The 25,836-nt window shown below is 35.9% G+C and overlaps 1 protein-coding gene across 7 annotated transcripts in view; it reads left to right on the plus strand.

The window, feature by feature from the left end:
• The window catches only part of CSMD3 (CUB and Sushi multiple domains 3), a 1,461,887-nt gene that overhangs the window by 730,857 nt on the left and 705,194 nt on the right, over nucleotides 1-25,836 (plus strand). For all 7 annotated transcript variants that reach the window (XM_070802767.1, XM_070802766.1, XM_070802772.1 and 4 more), the window contains one exon: nucleotides 20,717-20,838. In XM_070802767.1, the coding sequence (XP_070658868.1) occupies nucleotides 20,717-20,838 (122 nt within the window). The remainder of the gene's footprint in view (nucleotides 1-20,716; nucleotides 20,839-25,836) is intronic.

Here is a 25,836-nt window from a genome sequence, read left to right on the forward strand (position 1 = left end):
TGTAGTGTCTGCACATATTTACATTCTCTCCAGCAGTGTAAAGGGCTTCCTTTTCTCCACATCCTCACCAACATTTGTTATTTAACTGTTAGCAATCTGTGTATTTTCTTTGGAGAAATGTCTATTCAGGTGTTCTGCCACTTTCTGATTGAGTTGTTTGATATTGCTTTGATACAGAGTTGTATGAGCTATTTATATATTTTGATATATAACCCCTTGTCAGTTGTATCATTTGCAAATATTTTCTTCCATTCTGGAGTTTGTCTCTTCATTGGTCAGTGGTTTCCTTTGTTGTGCAAAAGCTTTTAAGTTTAATTAGGTACCCTTTGTTTATTTTTGGTTTTGTTTCCAACAAATAAAGCCATGATCTGCATCAAAGAGTGTTCACCTTGTTCTCTTCTAGGACTTACATTCAGGTCTTTAAATCATTTTGCATTTATTTTTATGTATAGTGTGAGGCAATGTTCTGATCTTACTGTTTAACATGTGGTTGTCGAATTTTCCCAGCATCACTTAAGAGGCTCTTTTTCTCCATTATATATTTTTGCTTCCTTTGTCATAGTTTAATTTACTATGACCAACCTAGATAGCATATTCAAGAGCAGAGACATTACTTTGCCAACAAAGGTTCGTCTAGACAAGGCTATGGTTTTTCCTGTGGTCATGTATGGGTGTGAGAGTTGGACTGTGAAGAAGGCTGAGCACCGAAGAATTGATGCTTTTGAACTGTGGTGTTGGAGAAGACTCTTGAGAGTCCCTTGGACTTCAAGGAGATCCAACCAGTCCATTCTGAAGGAGATCAGCCCTGGGATTTCTTTGGAAGGAATGATGCTAAAGCTGAAACTCCAGTACTTTGGCCACCTCATGCGAAGAGTTGACTCATTGGAAAAGACTCTGATGCTGGAAGGGATTGGGGGCAGGAGGAGAAGGGGTCGACAGAGGATGAGATGGCTGGATGGCATCACTGACTCAATGGACGTGAGTCTGAGTGAACTCCGGGAGTTGGTGATGGATAGAGAGGCCTGGCTTGCTGCGATTCATGGGGTCGCAAAGAGTCAGATACGACTGAGCTACTGATCTGATCTGATCTGATGGGTTTATTTCTGGCCTTGTTCATTTTCTAATCAGATTGTGTGATTTTTTAATGTTGAGTTGTATGAGTTCTTTATATATTTTGAGTATTAACCTCTTGTCAGATATATAATTTGCAAATGTCTTCTCTCATTCAGTAGGTTGTGTTCCTCCCTTTTGTTGGTAGTTTCTTTTGCTGTGCAAAAACTTTTTAGATGATATAGTACCATTTGCTTATTTATTTATTTATTTTTTGCTTTTGTCTCCTTTGCCTAAGCGGACATATTCAAAAAGATATCAATAAAGACTGTTGTTAAAGAGCTTACTGCCTATGTTTTTTTTTTTGTGTGTGTGAGATTTCCTTTGGTCTTTCATTTAAATCTTAAATTCATTTTGAATTTAGTTTTGTATATGATGTGAAAAAGTATTCTGGTTTGATTCTTTTTCATGAAGCTATCCACTATTTCCAAAATCACTTGTTGAATAGACTGTCTTTTCTCCATTGTATATTCTTTCCTCCTTTGTTGTAGATTGGTTGATCATAGGCATGGAGGTTCATTTCTGAGTATGGATTCTGTTCCATTGATCTATGCATCTGTTTTTGTGCTAGTACCATGCTGTTTTGATTACTGTAACTTTGTAGTGTAGTCTGGGAGCATGATACCTCCAAATTAGTTCTTTTTTATAAAGATAACTTTGGCAATTTGGGATATTTTGCTGTCCCATATTAATTTTAGGATTATTTCCTCTTTAACTATGAAAAGTGTTATGGATATTTTGCTAGAGATTGTGTTAAATCTGTAGATTGCTTTGTAAAAGGCCTTCTCTAATACTCTGATCTTTATTATTTCTTTCTTTCTACTAACTTTGGGTTTAATTTCATCCTCACTAGACACCAGGAGATCAGGAAGAGTCTTAGCAAGTAAGAAACACATTTCAAGTGTTGTCAATTTTGTGAAGGGAAAAACATATCATTATCTTAAGTATTTCATCATATTCCATTCTGTTATTGATGTTAGTTGCTCAAAGTAAATATATAAAACATATGCACACAGACAGCTCCAGATATATTATACCTTGTTTTTTTTTTTTTTTTACCCCTAATGAGGCTGCTTTTGTTCATTTCCAATAACCCTCATTCTGCTCCTTATCATGACAAATCCCTTAGTTTGGTGTCCCAATCAAGATCCCGTTGCCTGAATGTATCATTCATTTAGTAAATACTTATTGACTGCCTACAGGACCAATCAGAAATACTATGTGATAATCATTCTCAGGAGCTTATAGTATACTGAGGGGAAAAAGACAGTAGAAGAGAGTAAATTATTTATAAAAAAAAAAATTGGAAGATGAGAAGAGCACTCTATTCAGGATGAACTGGGATGCATTTCCTGATTGGGGCTATTAGGAAAGGCTTCTTAGAAGATTATCAATTTAAATCCTAATGTAAGAGTGAGGACTAGATAAATGATATGGGAAAGACCTGGGGAGAATAATTTGATTTAAATTAATAAGATTTTTATTTCTTTCTTGAGTGTCCAAACACTCTGTTCAACAACTTACTATGATAGCTTCCCACTGTAATGAAAGCTGAATTTTATGCCTTGCTTCCATATTTCTCTGTCATCAAAATTCATTGATAAAATAAGGATAAAAAGAAACAAATGAGTGGGAAAAAATCAAAGAGAGATTAGGTAAAACAAAAGATATCCCACTAAGTCAGTGGTTTTTAATAAGAGGGGGAATTTTTGCCACCTGTGGGACTTTTAGCAATGTCTGTCCCAGGGTACAGTGTTTGGCTGTCACATCTTGGGGGTGAATGCTGGTGGTATCTAGTTGGTAGAAGACAGAGATATTGCTAAACATATTACATTGCACAGGACAGCACCCACAATAAAATAAATGGTTATCTAATCCAAAATGTCAGTAATGTAGAGGATGCTCTAGAGCACTGAATTATCTTGTGTCTCAGTTAAAACACCCTGTAGCATTTATTTATTTACTTATTTGAGTTTCTAATTATGGCCTTGTAAAGAGATCTCTTTTGGATAGAAACATACTAATACTGCAATACAGACAGATTTAAGCAAGGACTTATATGACATGTTATTACCTTACTAACTTCACCTTTTCCTGTAAGTCATCAAGATTTGTCAGCTCAGAAATTAATCCTCATATTTAGTCTAAGGTTGGAACTCAATGTTCAAAAAAATGAAGGCCAAGGCATCTGGTCCCATCATTTCATGGCAAAAAGATAGGGAAACAATGAAAACAGTGAAAGACTTTATTTTCTTGGGCTCCAAAATCACTGCAGATGGTGACTGCAGCCATTAAATTAAAAGACACTTCCTCCTTGGAAGAAAAGCTAGGACTGGCCTAGAGAGCATATTAAAAAGCAGAGACATTACTTTGCCAACAAAGATCTGTCTAGTAAAAGCTATGTTTTTTCCAGTAGTCATTTATGGATATGAGAGTTGGACCATAAAGAAGGCTGGACATAAGAACTGATGCTTTTGAATTGTGGTGTTGGAGAAGGTTTTGAGAGTCCCTTGGATTTGCAAGGAGATCAAACCAGTCAGTCCTAATGGAAATCAAACCTGAATATTCATTGGAAGGACTGATGCTGAAGCTGAAACTCCAATACTTTGGCCACCTGATGCGAAGAGCCGACTCATTAGAAAAAGACTCTGATGCTGGGAAAAACTGAAAGCAGGAGGAGAAGGGGATGGCAGAGGATGAGATGATTGGATAATATCACTGACTCAATGGACATGAGTTTGAACAAACTTGAAGAGATGGGGAAGAATTGGGATGTCTGGCATGCTGCATTTCATGGGCTCACAAAGAGCTGGACATGACTGAGCAACCAAACAACAACAACATATGTTTGGATACGGACCTTCTATGCTAAAAGCATGTGTGCTCTCTCTTTCCCTCTCATCCTGTCTATCTCTTTCCTTCTGTCTTTGCCTCTCTCTCTCTGTCTCACACACACACACACACCCATTGGTGGAAAGTTGGCAAAATATAAATATTAATTTAAAATGGCATTGAAGGAAGATAATTTTTATTGTTTAGTCACTAAGTTGTGTCCAACTCTTTGTGATCCCATGGATGGTAGCCTTCCAGATTCCTTTGTCCATGGAATTTCTCAGGCAAGAATACTTGAGTGGATTGCCATTTTCTTTTCCAGGGAATCTTCCTGACCCAGGAGTTGAACTCAGGACTCCTGAATTGGCAGGTGGATTATTTACCGCTGAGTCTCCAGGGAAACCCCAGGAAGGGACTAAAGAAACATAAATTCACGTAATGTGATATCTTGGGTTAGGTCCTGGAATAGAAAATAGTAATATTAGTTTAAAAAGTTTTTGAAATACAAATAAAGTCTGGAGTTTTGTTAATAGTAATATACCAATGATACTTTCTTACTTTTGACAAATGAATTATGGTTATACAAAACATTAGCATTGAACTGAGTAAGATGCACATGGAAACTTTCTGTATGATTTCTACATCTCTTCTATGAATATAAAATTATTCTAAAATAAAAATTGTAATTTAATAAATGAAATTGAAGAGAATAAAATAAATGGTTAGGAGATTTTCATTTTAAAAGCAATTTTTAAAATTATGTTTTTCAGTTAGCAGTATTAAAACAGTTTGTTGCAGTCTAGTAATTGAAATAGTTTGCAATTATGTTTTCCACCTTTGTTTAATTGAAATCATAAGCTGTTTGTTTTAATTTCATGCAAAAATGAATATGTGACTGAGACATTATAAGTAAGGGGTCCAGAATTAGCTTATGGATTATTTGGCTATTATGGGTCAATATATTTTAAATAAATTTATCAACGTTGGATAAATGAAGATTTTGCATAAACTTCCCTTGAAAAATTGGGAGAATTTGCAATCTTTGATCTAGTTCAGATGTGTCTAAACATTTTTCAGTAGAAGTCTCCTCCTTAAATGTTTGCAGATGGCCACATACTCCCTTCTTTATATACCCCACTCCCAACCTAATTACCTGGTGATCAACTGTACACCTTTCAGCATTTGATAACTAATTTTCATATTTCACATTCATATTTCACTCCTCAAAATTGAATAAATATTGGCCTTTTGTATTTTTTTACTAATTTACATTTTTTAAAGATTTGATTAAGATAATTTACCTGTCAACATATCAGTCTGTGGAAACTCTTTCCTAGAATTTCACTTATGAAATGTTAACCAGTTTCTGGGCCTCAGATATTTTAAGTTTCATCCAACTTCTTTCAATAGAGCAAGCAAAGGATAGATTAATTTTCCATTTTTATCCAATGTATACATAATTTAGGACCAATTTATTATTTCTCCTTTCTCTTATGGTAGGTTTCTGCCAAGACTTTTGTATTATATATATTATATAATAATTTTTATATCTAATTTTTAGAACTTTCACTTGGATTAATATAATAGTGCCATTGTACCTACTAGTTCCCTTGGAATAGGAATGAGTTGTGTAAACACAGTGAGTGATCTTGACAGTTGACCTTCTATAGAATCATATTTTGTTTCTTGAAATAATTATTAGTATTTTTAAATAATTTTTTTTTTGAATAGAGAAATATAGTCTCTTGTATATCATTATTTTTCATGTCCTGGGATTCACTGACTCAATTCCAAGAAGTAGTCTCCCAGTCCTTTGTTTTTTTCCTTTTCTCTCTTTTTCCTTTATAAAGATCTTGGATACCACTTTAGAGGAATAATGTACTTGTTGAGCAGTAAAAGGCTTCTAATGAAGCCCCATTATTTTCGGAATTGGATGACTGTTATGGGGTTTTCATAAAGCCAAGGATTTGTCAAGCCTATTGGTATAAATAAAAAGATTGAGGAACAGAAGATAGTAAAGCTAAAAAAGACTGCTTTGAACTACTTTAAAAATTTCCGAGCAGTAACATTCAGGGCTAAAATATAGCCACCGCCGCCGCCAAGTCGCTTCAGTCGTGTCCGACTCTGTGCGACCCCACGGACTGCAGCCTACCAGGCTTCTCTGTCCATGGGATTCTCCAGGCAAGAACACTGGATTGGGTTGCCATTTCCTTCTCCAAAATATAGCCACAGTGACACCTAACAATTCATGAAAACATATTTATAGGATTCAAAGAAAATATAAACAGTTGGTTTGGTTTTAGGATATATTTGAAAGAAAAAATATTTAATTAAAAATATTTTATATAACCTAGATTTTGTTTCACATGCTTTGTCCTTCTTTGTCATGCCAAAAAATACTGTCTTGTATTAATAAGTCTTTTGAAGAAGAGTGCTTCATGATCTGACTCCTCTTGCTATAGTAAGTCTCTCAAATATATAGTCTCAGGCAACCTGTACTTTTCTTTTGTAGCATTTTAAAAGATTGTTTAATTAATCTTAAAATGAGATACTTCATGTTGTCTCTATAAAATGTGAGGTATGTGGGGAGGCAAGGCCTGTTTTACAACTATATGATCACTAATTCTCATACTGTTGAGTGGACTCATATATCTATAATAAGTAACATTGATTGAATGAATAACTGAGTCAATAATTAAGTAAATGAATATATTTGACCCCTATGTTAAAACTAAATAGAACTATATACCAATACAATAGCATAAGTATATGGGGGGTAATTAAGCAGAGACATTATTATGCCAACAAAGGTCCGTCTAGTCAAGGCTATGTTTTTTCCAGTAGTTGTGTATGGATGTGACAGTTGGACTATAAAGAAAACTGAGAGCTGAAGAATTTATGCTTTTGAGCTGTGGTGTTGGAGAAGACTCTTGAGAGTCCCTTGGACAGCAAGGAGATCCAACCAGTCCATCCTAAAGGAAATCAGTCCTGGGTATTCATTGGAAGGACTGATGCTGAAGCTGAAACTCCAATACTTATTAGGCCACATGATGTGAAGAACTGAATCATTTGAAAAGATCCTGATGCTGGGAAAGACTGAAGGTGGGAGGAGAAAGGAACAGAGGGTGAGATGGTAGGATGGCATCACTGACTCAATGGACATGAGTTTGAGTAAGCCCCAGGAGTTGGTGATAAACAGGGAAGCCTGGCATGCTGCAGTTCATGGGGTCTCAAAAAGTCAGACACGACTGAGCGACCGAACTGAATTGATCTGATGGGGGAAAAGTATATGACTTGACTTTTCATTCTTGTGTCTGGGCATCTAGTTTTACTTTCTTAAATTCATTCGGCATTTGGCATTTGAACTGATCAACTTAAAAATATAGACACAGTTAAGGAAAATGTTCTTCTATATCACCAAATATCCCCTTAATTTTGACCAAAAATGAATGATCCAACAACTGCAATAGGCTGTCATCTATGGCCCTCCTTAAATAGGCATGTACTTCTTTGTCTCTATCTAAAGAATCCAGCTAGAAACAATCTTAGATGTTCTGTCATTTGCATATTTTTCTATTATACAACATGTTATTTAGTGTCCCCTTTTCCCTCTGCCTGGAAGCCCATCCTGAATTTCTGATCTAAGTTCATGTGTCTTAACCTTTCAAGATTGAGCTCTGACATTATCTCAAGGATACTGTCTCTAAAGTCCCAGGTTGCAAAATTGTCCACTTTATGGTCCCAAAATACTTACTTACCTTTATTTATCACTCATAATACATAATTAAAATAAACAGTTTGTATCTAACTCCTTCTTAAGACTTCAAATCCAATAAAGAAAGGATCTTATCTTATTCATTTTTGCATGGAAACATTCTAAGTCAATGTTTGGTATTGAATAAATATCCTTTTAAAATGAATTATAATAAATCATCATAGAGTATTCATTTGACCTCTCACTAGGTTTAAGGATTGTCCAGAATGACAAGTGATATCCAATTTCCCTACTTCTTTGATGAACTGACTTTTTTTTTAAATTTTAATTGAAACATTTAAGTTATAAAATCAGCCTTTTTATTTCTTATACTTAGGTATATTTTACTTTTGTTTAGCTATTCATCAATTAAGTTTCTTAAATGTTTTCTGAGCATTTACTATGTGTTATATACTAAGCCAACTTCGTGTCACTCAGAGATAAAAGAAATAGTTGCTGACACAGAGGAACATAATTATTTGTAGGTAAACTAAAAAAAAAGTATAAATCCTCTAATACAAATAAGGATGTGTAAGAATGAATTTTAGTAGGATGAGCTAAAAAATAATAGTTCAGATAAAAATAGCCTGTGAAAGCTATGGAAGTAACTTAGAGAATGGTGCATTTTAAAATTACAAATCATCAACTGAAGTTTCCTGCCTTTTTAAGTGTAGAGCAGATAGTTTAATTTCTTTTTTTAAAGGAGGTCTAAACATTTCTCTTGACCAGATATACAAATATCCAAGAGGCAAATGAAAAGATGCTCAATGTTGCTAATTATGAGAGAAATGCAAATAAAAACTATGAGATATGACCTCACACCAGTCAGAATGGCTATCATCAAAATGTCTACAAAAAGTAAATGCTAGAGAGGGTGTATAGAAAAGGGAACTGTCCTACATTGTTGGTGGGAATGTAAATTGTTGCAGTCACTAAGGAGAATAGAATGGAAGTTCCTTAAACAAACTGAAAATAAAGAGTTACCATATGGCCTAGCAATCCCAATCCTGGGCATATATCTCGAGAAAAGTATCGTTCAAAAGGATACATGAAAAAAAAAAAAAAAAAAAAAGGATACATGTACTCCAGTGTTTATCACAGCACTGTTTACAATTGCCAAGACATGGAAACAATGTATATGTCCATCAAAAGATGAAAGGATAAAAAAGATGTGGTTCATATACACAATAGAATATTACTCATCCATTAAAAAGAATGAAATAATGCCATTTGTGGCAACATGGGTGGACCTGGAGATTATCATACTGAGTAAAACAGGGAAAGACAAATATCATTTATTGCTTATATACTGAATCTAAAAAAAGTACAAATGAACTAATTTATGAAACAGAGACAGACTAAAAATCTTAGGGAATGAATTCATTGTTACCACGGGAAGGATGGGAGAGGGATATATTGGAAATTTGGGATTGACACATACAGTACTATATTTACAATAGATAGCCAACAAGGACCTACTGTATAACACAGGGAACTCTGCTTAATATTTTATGATAACTTTCGTGAGAAAAGAATTGGAAAAATAATAGATACTTGTAATGTATAACTGAATCACTTTGCTGTATACCTAAAACTAATACAACATTGTTAATTAATGATACTCCAGTGTAAAATAAAAATTAAAAAAATAAAGGAGGTCTAAATTTTGGCCACCTCATGCGAAGAGTTGACTCATTGGGAAAGACCCTGATGCAGGGAGGGATTGGGCAGGAGGAGAAGGGGACAACAGAGGATGAGATGGCTGAATGTCATCACCGACTCGATGGACATGAGTTTGAATGAACTCCGGGAGTTGGTGATGGACAGGGAGGCCTGGCGTGCTGCAATTCATGGGGCTGCAAAGAGTCGGACATTACTGAGCGACTGAACTGAACTGAACTGAAAATCTTCTCTGAGATTTCAGTGAATTTCTTGAAAGTAACTGGATACTGCTGCTGCTAAGTCGCTTCAGTCGTGTCTGACTCTGTGCGACCCCAGAGACGGAAGCCCACCAGGCTCCCCAGTCCCTGGAATTCTCCAGGCAAGAACACTGGAGTGGGTTGCCACTTCCTTCTCCAGTGCATGAAAGTGAAAAGTGAAAGGGAAGTCGCTCAGTCGTGTCCGACTCTCAGCAACCCCATGGACTACAGCCCACTAGGCTGCTCCATCCATGGGATTTTCCAGGCAAGAGTGCTGGAGTGGGGTGCCATTGCCTTCTCCACAGTAACTGGATACTTACTGTCAAATGGTTAATTCTGTCTTAAAGTTTATGAATTACTTACATTCTATATAAATTCAAATAGACATTGTCCCTAATTTTATCTAAACAAGCAAATAAGAACAGGTTTTAAATATACAGGTGATAGATAACTTGGTGATAACTTGTTCAATTAATCTTATGGATAATTTGAAAAGGAGGACTGTCTACATGAAAAGTAGGCAAACAGCTTGAAATTGAGTATTACATACTCTTACCTGTTGAATTCTTTGTACTACCAGTTGCTCAAAAGTTTTTATAACTCTGACTTCTTTACCACATACCATCTTCCTATTCACATCGTATTCTTATTCCTTTCTTTTCTTCCGACTTCCCATTTCTCTTCCACCCCCTTCTCCCCCTGGATGGCCTTAAGAACACTCTGGTTTCTATGTATATTGTACATGACAATTTATCTCATTCTATCCTACCACCTAATCTGTCCCTCTTATTGATAAACTTAGTTTATGTTGGATTTTCTTTTATTTTCATCATAAAGCATAATAAAACATTAATTCACCTAAGTTGCATATCAAAATCACTGACGATGCCATGTGTACTCTCATCCTAATACCAACGGGATGTTGCAGGGAAACAAAGCACAAGGAGAGGCTGTATCATATGTAAATATGACCTTCATAACTAGATTAAATTACTAACATCCAAGAACTAGGAAAGAAAAAAAAAACTTTTATGTCTTGAAAATTTGTATGTTTGATTTTCCTTTTTAATAGAAATTGCATTTGCTGAGTTTTAATCAGATTTATCTGATCCTATGCAGTCTGCCTCTTGCTAATTTTAATTCTGTCCCTTTCATAGCATCTCTTCTGTTTTTCAGTTCCCTGCTCTGGGTTCACTTCAGTATTATTCCATATTTATATGCTTCCTTTCAGTGAAGACATGAATTAGACCTTCATTCTTCTGCAGATGACACTCAGATCTATTTGACGATTAGTCCTAATTGTTACTCTACTTCTGATATTTTGTCAGCATCTCATGAAGACATAGAGACTAGGATGTCCAATTAAATGTTACTGAGCTGAACTACATACCAAGGGATAAGTACTACTTATTCAGTTCCAGGCAGTGGTTTAAATAGGTTTTATCATTCACTTTCAGATGCATGTGTATATGCATGAGTGTGTGTGTTTCATGACTAACAGTCAACAATATGAGAATATTAATTGATTCAGAGAACTGTTTCTGTACTCATTTATTTGAAGTTCAGTACAGATCTTAGTTTAATAATTCTATATTTTTCAGGTAATGAGATTGTATACTGTATTAAATAGTTACTAAACAAAACAAGAACAAAATGAGATTCTGAAATATTGAAAGTACTTTAACCATATTTCAAGGCATTGCTTAAATCTACGTTTTTGGGTTTAGATTGTTATAGAGGAAATGCTAATGTAGGATTTCACTTCATAATAAAAATAACTTCATGTGAAACTTTCCAAACTATTAGGAGTTCCCTTCTCAGGAAGAAAGAATGCAAGAGAAAGATAAAGTGTAGTTGAACATTGTCCTTCAAGAACTATGCCAAATATGATGCAGAGAGACTAAAATTCGGATACTTAACTCATATATCTGTACATTATTTAAAGCTGTTTATTATCTGTGTGAAAACTTCACAATTCCTATTTATGTCTGTTAAGAGAACAGACACTAGTTCTGGTGGTATTCTCATTTGTCCTATTTTCCTTTGTCAACTTTGATAATAAATTTCTACCAAGCTTTATTCATTTTTTTATAGCAAATCTTTTCTGATCTCAGTTAAAAATTAGTTCTTCAATTTTTTTCTTTTTCAGAGTATTTTATTTGCTAGTTTACAAAGTCCTTCATTTTAATGTTTAATTTATAAAATATTTTTCATATCTTTCAAAGTTTTTATTTTCTGTTTGAACTCATATATCTTTTGTACTTCCTATAACTTCCAATTTAGAAATTTCTAAACTTCTTGACCCATTTGCTTTTTCTTGAAGTCATTTTTTATCAGTTCAGTTTAGTTCAGTCACTCAGTCGTGTCTGACTCTTTGCGACCCCATGAATCTCAGAATGCCAGGCCTCCCTGTCCATCACCAACTCCGGAGTCCACCCAAATGTACATTGAGTCAGTGATGCCATCTAGCCATCTCATCCTCTGCCGTCCCCTTTTCCTCCTGCCCCTGATTCCTCCCAGCATCAGAGTCTTTTCCAATGAGTCAACTCTTCACATCAGGTGGCCAAAGTACTGGGGTTTCAGCTTTAGCATTATTCCTTCTAAAGAAATCCTAGGGCTGATCTCCTTTAGAATGGACTGGTTGGATCTCCTTGCAGTCCAAGGGACTCTCAAGAGTCTTCTCCAACACCACAGTTCAAAAGCATCAGTTCTTCGGCGCTCAGGTTACTTCACAGTCCAACTCTCACATCCATACATGACCACTGGAAAAACCATAGCCTTGACTAGACAGACCTTTGTTGGCAAAGTAATGTCTCTGCTTTTGAGTATGCTATCTAGGTTGGTCATAACTTTCCTTCCAAGGAGTAAGTGTCTTTTAATTTCATGGCTGCAATCACCATCTGAAGTGATTTTGGAGCCCCAAAAAATAAAGTCTGACACTGTTTCCACTGTTTCCCCAACTATTTCTCATGAAGTGATGGGACCAGATGCGATGATCTTCGTTTTCTGAATGTTGAGCTTTAAGCCAACTTTTTCACTCTCCTCTTTCATTTTCATCAAGAGGTTTTTTAGTTCCTCTTCACTTTCTGCCATAAGGGTGGTGTCATCTGCATATCTGAGGTTATGCCCATAGTATGTTGTAAATACAATCTCCTAGTTTAGTGTTTCTCTTCTCTTCTAGACTATAAATTCTATGAGGGCAGAGACCTTGACTCTCTTTTTTACCTTGTCACTTTCAGTCTCTGGCACTGTATCAAGCAGAATATGCACTCATTTATTGTTTTGGAATACATGAATTTTCAGAATAATTAGCATACAGCATTCAGCTTTCACAAATTAGTTAAAAATATAGCATCTAAAAAATCCATTAAATTTGAAAGTTCTTTTTTTTTTCCAGTGAACAATCTGATGATTACATTCTCTGGACAAAAGTTCTCAACTGTTCAATCATATGTGTTTTTAGATCTGGAATGTGTTTGATTAGTAAATAATAAAAATATTAATTTTCATTGTGACAATATATTGCATTATATATTGTGTTATCATTTATTGCAATATATTGTGTTATCATTTTATATTGTATCAGTTGCTATCAGCTTACAATATAAGCTAAATATCAGTTTATGTCATGGACATAAAAAGGTTTAAGTGGTAGATTCTTACTAAAATTTCTAAAACTATAATAAGTCTGATTCTCTCAAGCACCCAACATCAAGTACTTCTTATTTATAACATATCATTTGCTTACATCACTACCATTAAATCCAAAATAAATTTACATCTGTAAAATTATTATTCAATGAAGTACTATCCCCACTTTTTTTTTCCTCTCCTGGGTCTTACTCAGTCCCAGGAGATAGTTTTTTTGGAGAGAAAATCAATAATTCAAATCAATATAATAAAAGCCCTATTTTATGCTTTAATTAATCTCATGATAAAAACAGAAGTTATTAACTTTGTTGCAAAGCATAGATAGTAAAAAGAGAGTTCAGTTACCACTGGTTGTGTTTGGGCAAAGACAGATTCAGTTGAGTTCAGTTCAGTTCAGTCGCTCAGTCGTGTCCGACTCTTTGCAACCCTATGAATCGTAGCATGCCAGGCCTTCCTGTCCATCACCAACTCCCGGAGTTCACTCAGACTCACGTCCATCGAGTCAGTGATGCCATCCAGCCATCTCATCCTCTGTCGTCCCCTTCTCCTCCTGCCCCCAATCCCTCCCAGCATCAGAGTCTTTTCCAATGAGTCAACTCTTCGCATGAGGTGGCCAAAGTACTGGAGTTTCAGCTTTAGCATCATTCCTTCCAAAGAACACCCAGGACTGATCTTTAGAATGAACTGGTTGGATCTCATTGAGACAGATTAAAAGGAAATTATGAGTAACATTTACCGTAGTTTACCTCTGTGAGCAGAGAAGGCAGTGGCACCCCACTCCAGTACTCTTGCCTGGAAAATCCCAAGGACAGAGGAGACTGGTAGGCTGCAGTCCATGGGGTTGCTAAGAGTCAGACATGACTGAGCGACTTCACTTTCACTTTTCACTTTCATGCACTGGAGAAGGAAATGGCAATCCACTCCAGTGTTCTTGCCTGGAGAATCCCAGGGACGGGGCAGCCTGATGGGCTGCCGTCTGTGGGGTTGCACAGAGTCAGACACGACTGCAGCAACTTAGCAGCAGCAGCAGCAACCTCTGTGAGATCAGGGAGTGTTCCCTTTCATGTGGGGAAGTAACCACAACATGTCTGTCCATGTTTAATTCTCACTGAATACTGGAAGTTGTCCATCATTAAATACCAAACACATTCAGTTTTAGTCATTTTAGGTTTTCCCCTAGCAATATTTATCATCATACCTCACAGGGCCCCATCAGAAACCCTAAAAAAGTAAGTTTTTTGTTGGTACATCTCATATAGTCTAAGCCATTCTGACTTGATGAAACTCACAAAGTTTGGGCTGTTCGTGCTTATTCATTGTTATATGTGTTCATCATCATACCTTATTAAAACATTCAGTTTTCCAAATTACAAGTTAGAATTTCTAGAAGTGGTAGAAACTCTACAAAGTTAAAATTAATATCACCTGCTTTGTCTACCACCTCTTGTGTAGCATAAAAAATATAGTTTATTTCATAGCCAATGTCAGATTATTCTCAGAAATAATCTAACACTATGTGTCACATCCCTGGATAATGAGCAAAGAGATCACTGTAGATATTGAAAGATATAAATGGAAGTACTTCTGCTAGGGTAAGATCACAATATTAACCTACAGGTGAAATAAAAGAGAAATATTACAAATACACCTGAATTCACATTGAGTTTTTACTAAAAAAAAACCATAATTTTCCATGTTTTATATGCCATCAAACCATTTTAATAAGAATAAGGCTATATCACTGAGATTGGACAACAACATAACTTCCAAGCTCTACTAACCTCTCTGCACCTATTGGAAGAAGCCATTAAGAGCACAGAGATAACTGCATAATATAATTGTAAGTCACTGTATGCCTGTCAGAGAGTGTGGGTGATGTAGTTTAACTGTCTAAGTTTACAGGTGAGATAATGGGATTCAGATGGTTTGGATTTGCTCAAGTGTGAACACAAAGTAAGTAGAAGAGGCAGGGACAGTGAAGGTACACAGACTACAAAACTACTTGGACTTCATCCTAATGATTCTGTTAAAGACACATCATACCTCTCATATCATACCCCTCATAACAAAGAATTACTACTTGCTAGAAATCTTCCAACATACCTAAGGGGCAGCCTTAGAGCAGGAGACTATGCTTAGTTGCTCAGTTGTGTCCAATTCTTTGTGATCCCATGGACTGTAGCCTGCCCGGCTTCTCTGTCCATGGAGATTCTCCAGGCGGGAATACTGGAATGGGTTACCATGCCCTCCTCCAGGGGATCTTTCCAACCCAGGAATTGAGCCCAGGTCTCCTGCATTGCAGGCGGACTCTTTATCATCTGAGCTACCAGGGAAGCCCAGAGCAGGAGACAGTAGAACTTACTTGTTCACAGAGTTGTTAGTGAAACATTTGTGGAAGAGAATATCTACAAAAGGGTGGTAGCTTAAATTGCCACTATATCCAAAAGCCAGATAGGGTGGGGAGTAGTGGGGAGACACCAATCAGAAACAAAATCAAATCTTTGTTGTTACTCTCATTATTTTAGTCACAGGTCCATTCATTCATTCGTATGTTTAATGAATATCTACTATGTGCCACATGCTGTTCTAGGCACTGGAGACACCATGGTGAACAAAACGAGTCCTTGCTCTCATGAAGTTATCATTCCAATAAGGAAAAGAGACAGTAAACAGTGGTATATATGTGTGTGTCTGTACACGTTTGTATATGTATATACTTTTCATAAATATGGATATCTATGTATACAATTGTATATGAAGGTTAAAAATCAAAGTTTAGATAGATTATTCAGATAGAACAGACTATTAATAACTGTTTGAGGAGAAACCTATATAAAATGAGAAATACAACAAGTACTAAGGTATTAAAGTGCAAACATCCTCAATGTGTTGTAGGCATTGCGAGTAAGTGAGTGGAAGGAGCTTTATGAAATGTTCAAATCCTGAGAATATGTTGGAACAAGATCAACAAAGTCCCTCAATATTACAAAAAAAAAAAAAAAAAGATTCTGGAAGAGAGACTGAAAGAGATACTTCAGGGTTCAGTAGACTCAGAGACAACTGTAGACAGGACCCAGTTGGTATATTGCATGCAAAAATAATATTTAACCTGTGAATTGAATCTTTCTTACTCAACCAGAAAATAAAATTTTTGCTTGTCTTGCTCAAGTATTTGAAACATTATATCTAGCACAAATTTAAATGCCTGAAGGTTACAGTTGAACCAAATCATATTTCATTGTATTTAACCTTTTTTGTAGATGTTTTTCCAAGCATAGTTAACTGTATGTGCTTGACCTGAGGGAAGAATAGGACTACAGCATATTGATAGAGAAGCTAGGGTTGATTTTTTTTTGGTTTCTCCTACTATATTTATATCATTTTCTTGAAACAGCATTATCCTCTTTACAGTATCTCACAATGTCTCCATATATATAAGCTCATTTCACTTCTAAAACAAAACTGGAAAATGATAAATTAACTATTATTCTCTAACTTTTTAAAAACATAGGTGACATATGAATAAAACATATAGAATATTGTAAAATAACTGTCAAAAACACTGAATTAAGATAATCATAGATACATAGAATATATGCAAATTAGCTAATTTGTATCAATTCATTTTAAATCCCTAAAATCAGGATGTTAACATTTTTGTGCAAAAAGCCTTTCCATGCAGAATGCAACCAATCTTTCCAGTTATATGGGTTCTTACATAGAATACAACCTGTCTTGGTACTTATACAGGTTTTATTTCATTTCCTTCTGAAATTTTTTATGCTTCTTTTTATGGAAGACTTTTACATTTCTTGCCAAATATGTTTTTAAAAATTACATGTTCACTTTGTTGCTTGTGTGAATTTGATCTTTCAATTTGGATTGCTGACTATTACAGTTATACAAGCGAACTTTATATTTTCACATGCATTTTTTCTTCAAAGGCAGATTATGTGACTAAAATATAAAGTAGTATAAATTGTAGATATATTATTAACTTTCTTGAGCTTAGGTAGGCAAATAGCACATTTGATTAAAAATTATACTTTTTTTTTTTTAATTTTGTAATGCTTTCCAAAATTTTTCCAACTCTATTGCATTACCTAGAACTTCTGAGATAATGTTGAGTGCTGCCATAGACTGTGAGCATCCATATTTTGTTTTAACCTTAGAGGGTTATGAATTGGTATGAATTGGGTATGGGATTTGAATTGGGAGATTGGGATTGACATTTGTACACTACTATGTATAAAATAGATAACTAATGAGAACCTATTGTATAGCACAGGGAACTCTATTCAGTGCTCTTTGGTGACCTAAATGGGAAGGAAGTCTAAAAAGAGGGGGTATATATATATATATATATATATATATATATATATATATATATACAACTGATTCACTTTGCTGTACAACAGATGCTAGCAAAATATTGTAAAGCAACTATGCTCCAATAAAGTTTTAAAAAAAAGGGGCGGAGGGAATGTGAAGGAAAACATAGACTAGTGAACATGGAAGACTTAAAAGAAGTTGCAGTATAATGATCTCAATGTGGAATGTAAAAATGACAAACTCACAGAGCCAGAGAGTAGAATGTTGTTGTTCAGTGTCCTGGTCATGTCTGACTCTTTGTGACCCTGTGGAATGCATCATGCCAGGCCTCCCTATCCCTCACCATCTCCTAAAGAGCTTTCCACAGTTCGTTATGACCCACATAGTCAAAGGCATAGTAAATGAAACAGAGGTAGATGTTTTTCTGGAATTCTCTTGCTTTTTCTGTGATCCAGCAAATGGCAGTTTGATCTCTGGTTCCTTTTCATTTTCTAAACCCAGCTTGGACATCCGGAAGTTCTTGGTTGCTCTAATGCTGAAGCCTAGCACGCAAGATTTTAACCATTACTTACTAGCATGGGAGATTAATGCAATTGTCCGATGGTAGAATCAGATCAGATCAGTCGCTCAGTCGTGTCTGACTCTTTGGGACCCCATGAATTGCAGCACGCCAGGCCTCCCTGTCCATCACCAACTCCTGGAGTTCACTCAGACTCACGTCCATCAAGTCAGCGATGCCATCCAGCCATCTCATCCTCTGTCATCCCCTTCTCCTCCTGCCCCCAATCCCTTCCAGCATCAGAGTCCTTTCCAATGAGTCAACTCTTCCCATGAGGTGGCCAAAGTACTGGAGTTTCAGCTTTAGCATCATTCCTTCCAAAGAAATCCCAGGGCTGATCTCCTTCAGAATGGACTGGTTGGATCTCCTTGCAGTCCAAGGGACTCTCAAGAGTCTTCTCCAACACCACAGTTCAAAAGCATCAATGCTTCGGTGCTCAGCCTTCTTCACAGTCCAACTCTCACATCCATACATGATCACAGGAAAAACCATAGCCTTGACTAGACGAACCTTTGTTGGCAAAGTAATGTCTCTGCTTTTGAATATGCTATCTAGGTTGGTCATAACTTTCCTTCCAAGGAGCAAGCGTCTTTTAATTTCATGGCTGCAGTCACCATCTGTAGTGATTTTGGAGCCCCCCAAAATAAAGTCTGACACTGTTTCCACTGTTTTCCCATCTATTTCCCATGAAGTGGTGGGACCGGATGCCATGATCTTAGTTTTCTGAATGTTGAGCTTTAAGCCAACTTTTTCACTCTCCACTTTCATTTCATCAAGAGGCTTTTTAGTTCCTCCTCACTTTCTGCCATAAGGGTGGTGTCGTCTGCATATCTGAAGTTATTGATATTTCTCCCGGCAATCTTGATTCCAGCTTGTGTTTCTTCCAGTCCAGCGTTTCTCATGATGTACTCTGCATATAATAGTTCTTAAAAGTGAGTCTGGAGGTGCTAGGGTTAAAGGGAAAAAACTTCCAGTTTATCAGATGAAAAACTTCTGAAAGTATAACGTACAGTATGGTGATTTGTAGTCACTGATGCTGTATCACATGCTCAAAAGTTACTAAGAGAATAGATCTTAAACATTTTCACTAAACATTCACACACACATACAAATGCTGATATGTTAGGTGATGGAGATGTTAATTAAGTCTTCATGTTGTTCACCTTAAACTTAGTGTTATATTTCAATATGTCTCAATAAATCTGGGAAAAAAATTTGTGAGGCATCAGAAAATTTTGTAAGGCTTTGATAGAACTTTGGTAGCCTAAAATCAGCCAAAGTATTAATAATGCAGAAATTGGAAATTGAAAATTGAACAGGAGAGAAGAAAATGGAGTAGTGAGCATGGGAGACTTACAAGGAGGGAGGTAATAAATGAAAAAAGGAAAGATTGGTAATTAATGTTGAGGGAAAAAATATAAGTAATTATTTTTTATAAAATAGCATTTATATTGTTTAAAATATAGAAATCAGACACAAACAAGAGAAGATAACCATCGAATTACCAGAAAGTTGTCAAAGATAGATTAATGCTAAAATATGAGCTAAAGGGAAAAAAAAATACCTAGTAAAAAATTACATTTTTAACATACTAGGAAGACACACATTTCATGATAGAAAGATAAGACTTGGAGTGGGAAGACCTGAGCTCAAATCTTAACTATACTAGTTACCAGTTGAAGATCTTGGACATGTCAAAAAAACTTTGGGGACCTCTATTAAATGAACTTTAAAATGATTATATGTAAAGTCATATGTGCATATGAAAAATCTATGTTAAACTGTACATGATTTAAAAATACAGTGAATTACATTTGATGTATTGTGGGGAAAAAAAAGATGACTTAGGCAGTATTTTAATGGAATGAGGCAAAAATTGCATATCAAAAATAATACCACCTAGAAACTTTTGTGGCACTCAAGAAGGAAGTCAAGCCCCAGATACAGTGTGGTCAATAACTCCTTGGTTAACTAGAAGAGAGATGAGTTAGAAAACTAAAGAAATATTATAACACAGATTTTGTGGGTATTTATTAAAATTACTTTAGTGTAGCTTTTTTTGCAGTCTGAATGGCCCAATTCACAGTCTTAAGAACAGAAAAAGTAGTTTTAATATTGATGTCTCAATTACAAGTTTTATGCTATTATGCTATTATGAGTCCTAGTGTACTTAATAAATAGAAAGGAAAACACTATTTAGATTGCTTAATCAATCCAAAGCTTTATTTCTTCCTCTTTATAGAATTTTGTTAACACAATATTGAATAAATATGACCTGTCTCTAATTAAACTAACCTATTTACAGTCATAGAACAATTTATCATGCCTCACACTTTTATTCATAACTATTTTTCAGTTAATGTTTAAAATATGACTTGTGAACTTCAGGATGTAAAAACCACTCTCATTTTGATAAATCACATTAGAATATCATTATACATATTTCAGTGTGGTTATTATTGTGCAATTTTGAATTTAAAGTCTACTTGCAAGATATTTTAATGCTGTGATTTTGCATGTGGCACATGCTCAGCTTTTAAAATGTGATTTTTCTTTTAGTGAAGACGTGTGGCTCTAATCTTCAAGGACCAAGTGGAACCTTTACATCTCCCAACTTTCCATTCCAATATGACAGCAATGCACAATGTGTCTGGGTCATCACAGCAGTGAATACAAATAAGGTAAGTGAAAACCATCTCTGGTGCAAAAGCATAATCATAAAGACAAAACTGAGGAAATCATGAGGGAAAGGGCAGTAAAGAAAATTCACAGCTCAAGTATGATTTCTGAAATATTTCCTACCTATAAATTATATAAAACCTACACTTATATGAGAAATAAGAAAAACAATTAAATACTGTAATTCTGTCTCAACTAACATATAAATCAGAACACATTAAAATTATAAACAAATGTTTTCTGAAATATGCTTTTGAAGTTTGTAAATATATTTATTTTTCAAAGATGTCTAAATAATGACTTATCATTTCATATCTTTCTACTCGTCTTATCATTCAGGTATGTCTTGTTTTTATACATAGCTGATTTTCCTTTCAGTGTTTCTCTATTGCCACAGATCACACAGCTATTCTTTATTATAAAGTTTATTAATGTGCTCTACACTAGTAGAAGATTCATTATTTGGGCATTTCTAAAGGTTGTATTGTATATTTGACTAAAATGAGTAATCTATCTAAATACACATATACCACAGAACTCGAACAAAATTATAATGCTGAATGAACAAAAAAGCAGGGAACAATTAGCAAGGTTTCTGTTCCTTTTCTCTCCATCCTGCTTCTCCTCCTAAGGGTATGTAGCAAGGACCTACATAGGAAGGATCAAAATTTGTCTCAATTTTGTAATATCTTTTCTGGGTTAGATTAAGAAAAGGTTGGTGATAGAACCCACAAAACTGGGTCAAATTTGTAGTTAAAATATTGATTTAGAACTTGCCAACTAACGACTCTGATCAAGCTATTTAACTTCTCTGAAATTCAGTTTCTTTCTCTGAAATGTGGATAATAAGAACATATTTTTCAGTGTTATGAGAAGTAAATGAGATAATGCACACAGGGTACTTAGTAGAGTTGCTGCTGCTGCTGCTAAGTCGCTTCAGTTTTGTCCGATTCTGTGCGACCACATAGACGGCAGCCCACCAGGCTCCCCCATCCCTGGGATTCTCCAAGCAAGAACACTGGAGTGGGTTGCCATTTTCTTCTCCAATGCATGAAAGTGAAAAGTGAAAGTGAAGTTGCTCAGTCGTGTCCGACCCTCAGCGACCCCATGGACTGCAGCCTTCCAAGCTCTTCTGTCCATGCGATTTGCCAGGCAAGAGTACTGGAGTGGGGTGCCATTGCCTCCTCCGACTTAGTAGGGTTAGTAGGTACTTAAAAAATGTTAACTAGTGATTAGATGCAGAATATTCTATTTTCCAGCAAGTTTTGGGCTTTATGTTCATAAAATATAATCACAAGAGTAGCAAAGTTGTTTAAAAAATATCTCAGTGGTAAATTAGACTTGCTTCATGGAAGAGCCCTGATTTATGAGTCATAAGAACTAGGTCAGAAGCCTAGCCCTCCGTAAACTATGTGTATAAACTTGGAGAAAAAAAAAAAAAAAACACTAAATCTAATCCTTCATCTGCACAAAGGAAGTCATTTTACTCATCCAACCAATGTCATCAATTCAGTTCAAATCGACAAATTTTATTTATTGCATACCTTCTCTAAGAAAATTATAGGTTTCTGAGGGAAAAAAAAATCAAGAACTACTTGAAAAATAAAATAACATTTACTGAACATTTAGCAACATGCCAGGTATCATTCACAGTACTTTTAATGACTATTTAATTTAAGAAATTCCCTTAATAGGAAAATATACTTTGATGTCTGCATTTAATAAAGAGGCTAAATAATTTGTCTAAGATCACATAGATAGCAAAGGTCATTGTGTGTACTGTATAACATGTGGGTTACTTACTATGACATATCTCACCCTAAGACATAAGTATTTTATACTAAGATAACATGAACCAAATCCATTATAAAGTATGGAACAGATGTTCTGTATTAATCTTGTATTGAGATAGAACTTTTTTTGTGTGACAGTAATTACCTATAATTTACAGAACAAAGTGATGATTATCTCCCCCAATAAGATGTCTAATTTACTAAGTTTAATTAGTTTTCATTATTGACTTACTTGAATTTTCACAGAGGTCATGACATTTCTCCTTGTTTTTCTTAACCAATCTATGAAACTTTAATCTATTCTTTTTCTCACTTAAAATATCTATTTTCTAAGGGACATATATTAATGATCACTTTCTTTACTCTTTTTATTGAAAGCTAATTGAGTACATTCATTTTTGATCTGTTGTTTTACATTCATTGTAAAATATCCTATGAAAATTCAAGCATTTTCAAGCATAACCCACAATTATATTTAACAGTTTACTCACTCACTTACACACACACACACAGTGTGAAAAAATAATTTCCCCTAACTATATGAAAGCACTTCTCTATTTTTTTTAACATGTTGTACTCTATTTTTAAATATTGTTTACATTTCACTAAGTTAATTTTATGAAGCACTAACAGGTCATAACTGTGTATTTTGAAAAATACAACTGGAAGGGTTGCTTCCATAGATTGCCATGTCTGAACTCTTCGTAAGACAATTACTGGCATAAAGCACAAGCACAGAGCACTCTTATTGGTTTAAACCCAAACTAACCAACGTATTAATGCCTCAATATCTATGATTTTCTTCAAAAATAACTTCTCATATCTTTCTTTATATTTGGTCATTTAAAAACAACCATTGTGGAAGATTCAAGATGGTGGAAAGCACCATTTCCCTCAGATATAATATATATCTAAATATGGGATAATTTCCTCTGAAGAGAGCCAGAAAACAGGATGAAAACAATCTCCACAACAAAGGGTGAAAGGATAGCAACAAAGGGCACGTAGGAGAAACAGAGATGCAGTCATACCAAGTACAGTCCACTTCATTTATTCAGTCGTGTCTGACTCTGTGGATCATGGACTGCAGCATGCCAGGCTTCCCTGTCCATCACCAACACCTGAAGCTTACTCAGACTTATTTCCATTGAGTCAGTGATGCCATCCAATCATCTCATCCTCTGTCATCCCCTTCTTTTCGGGCCTTCAATCTTTCTAGCTCAGGGTTTATCCAGTAAGTCAGTACTTCGCATCAGGTGGCCAAAGTACTGAAGCTTCAGCTTCAGGATCGGTCCTTCCAATTAATATTCAGGACTGATTTCCTGTAGGATCAAGTGGTTGGATCTCCTTGTAGTCCAAGGGACTCTCAAGAGTCTTCTCCAACACCACAGTTCAAAAGCATCAATTCTTTGGCACTCAGCTTTCTTTATTGTGCAACTCTCACATCCATACATGACTACTGGAAAAACCATAGCTTTGACTAGATGGACCTTTGTTGACAAAGTAATGTTTCTGCTTTTTAATATGCTATCTAGGTTGGTCATAACTTTCCTTCCAAGGAGTAAGCGTCTTTTAATTTCATGGCCACAGTCACCATCTGCAGTGATTTTGGAGTCCATAAAAATAAAGTCTGCCACTGTTTCCGCTGTTTCCCCATCTATTTGCTATGAAGTGATGGGACCAGATGCCATGATCTTAGTTTTCTGAATATTGAGCTTTAAGCCAACTTTTTCACTCTCCTTTTTCACTTTCATCAAGAGGCTCTTTAGTTCTTCTTCACTTTCTGCCACAAGGGTGGTGTCATCTGCATGTCTGAGGTTTTTGATATTTCTCCTGGCCAATCTTGATTCAAGCTTATGATTCATCCAGCCCAGCATGTCTCATGATGCACTCTGCATATAAGTTAAATGAGCAGAGTGGCAATATACAGCCTTGCTGTACTCCTTTTCCTATTTGGAACCAGTCTCTTGTTCCATGTCCAGTTCTGACTGTTGCTTCCTGACCTGCATACACATTTCTCAAGAGGCATATCAGGCGGCCTGGTATTCCCATCTTTTTCAGAATTTTCCACAGTTTATTTTGATCCACAGAGTCAAAGGCTTTGGCATAGTCAATAAAGAAGAAATATATTTTTTCTGGCACTTTTTTGATGATCCAGTGAACACTGGCAATTTGATCTCTGGTTCCTCTGCCTTTTCTAAAACAAGTTTGTTCTGGAAGTTCACAGTTCACATATTGTTGAAGCCTAGCTTAGAGAATTTTGAACATTACTTTACTAGCATATGAGATGAATGCAATTGTGTGGTATTGTGAGCATTCTTTGCCATTGCCTTTCTTTGGGATTGGAATGAAAACTGACCTTTTTCAGTCCTGTGGCTGCTGCTGAGTTTTCCAAATTGGCTGGCATATTGAGTGGAACACTTTCACAGCATCATATTTTAGGATTTCAACTAGCTCAGGTAGAATTCCATCACCTCCACTAGCTTTGTTTATAGTGATACTTCCTAAGGTCCATTTAACTTCTCATTTCCGGTTGTCTGGCTGTAGGTGAGTGATCACACCATCGTGATGGTCTGGGTCGTGAAGATCTTCTTTGTACAGTTCTTCTGTGTATTCTTGCCACCTCTTCTTAATATCTTCTTCTTTTAGGTCCACACTATTTCTGAAGGGCTGGGCTTGTTCTGTTGGGCAGGGCTATTCTCAGAAGTTGGGCTTCCCTGGTGGCTCAGAGGGTAAAGCGTCTGCCTACAATGCGGGAGACCTGGGTTTGATCCCTGGGTTGGGAATATCCCCTGGAGAAGGAAACGGCAACCCACTCCAGTACTCTTGCCTCGAAAAACCCATGGTCTGTGAAGACTGGTAGGCTACAGTCCATGGGGTCACAAAGAGTGGGACAGGACTGAGAGACTTCACTTCACTTCATGCTCAGTTCAGTTCAGTCGCTTGGTTGTGTCCTACTCTTTGCGAACACATGAATCACAGCATGTCAGGCCTCCCTGTCCATCACCAACTCCCGGAGTTCACTCAGACTCACATCCATCGAGTCAGTGATGCCATCCAACCATCTCATCCTCTGTTGTCCCCTTCTCCTCCTGCCCCCAATCCTTCCCAGCATCAGAGTCTTTTCCAGTGAGTCAACTCTTCTCATGAGGTGGCCAGAGTACTGGAGTTTCAGCTTTAGCATCATTCCTTCCAAAGAAATCCCAG

Source organism: Bos indicus, chromosome 14, assembly GCF_029378745.1.
Source record: "Bos indicus isolate NIAB-ARS_2022 breed Sahiwal x Tharparkar chromosome 14, NIAB-ARS_B.indTharparkar_mat_pri_1.0, whole genome shotgun sequence".
Classification (NCBI taxonomy): Eukaryota; Metazoa; Chordata; class Mammalia; order Artiodactyla; family Bovidae; genus Bos; species Bos indicus.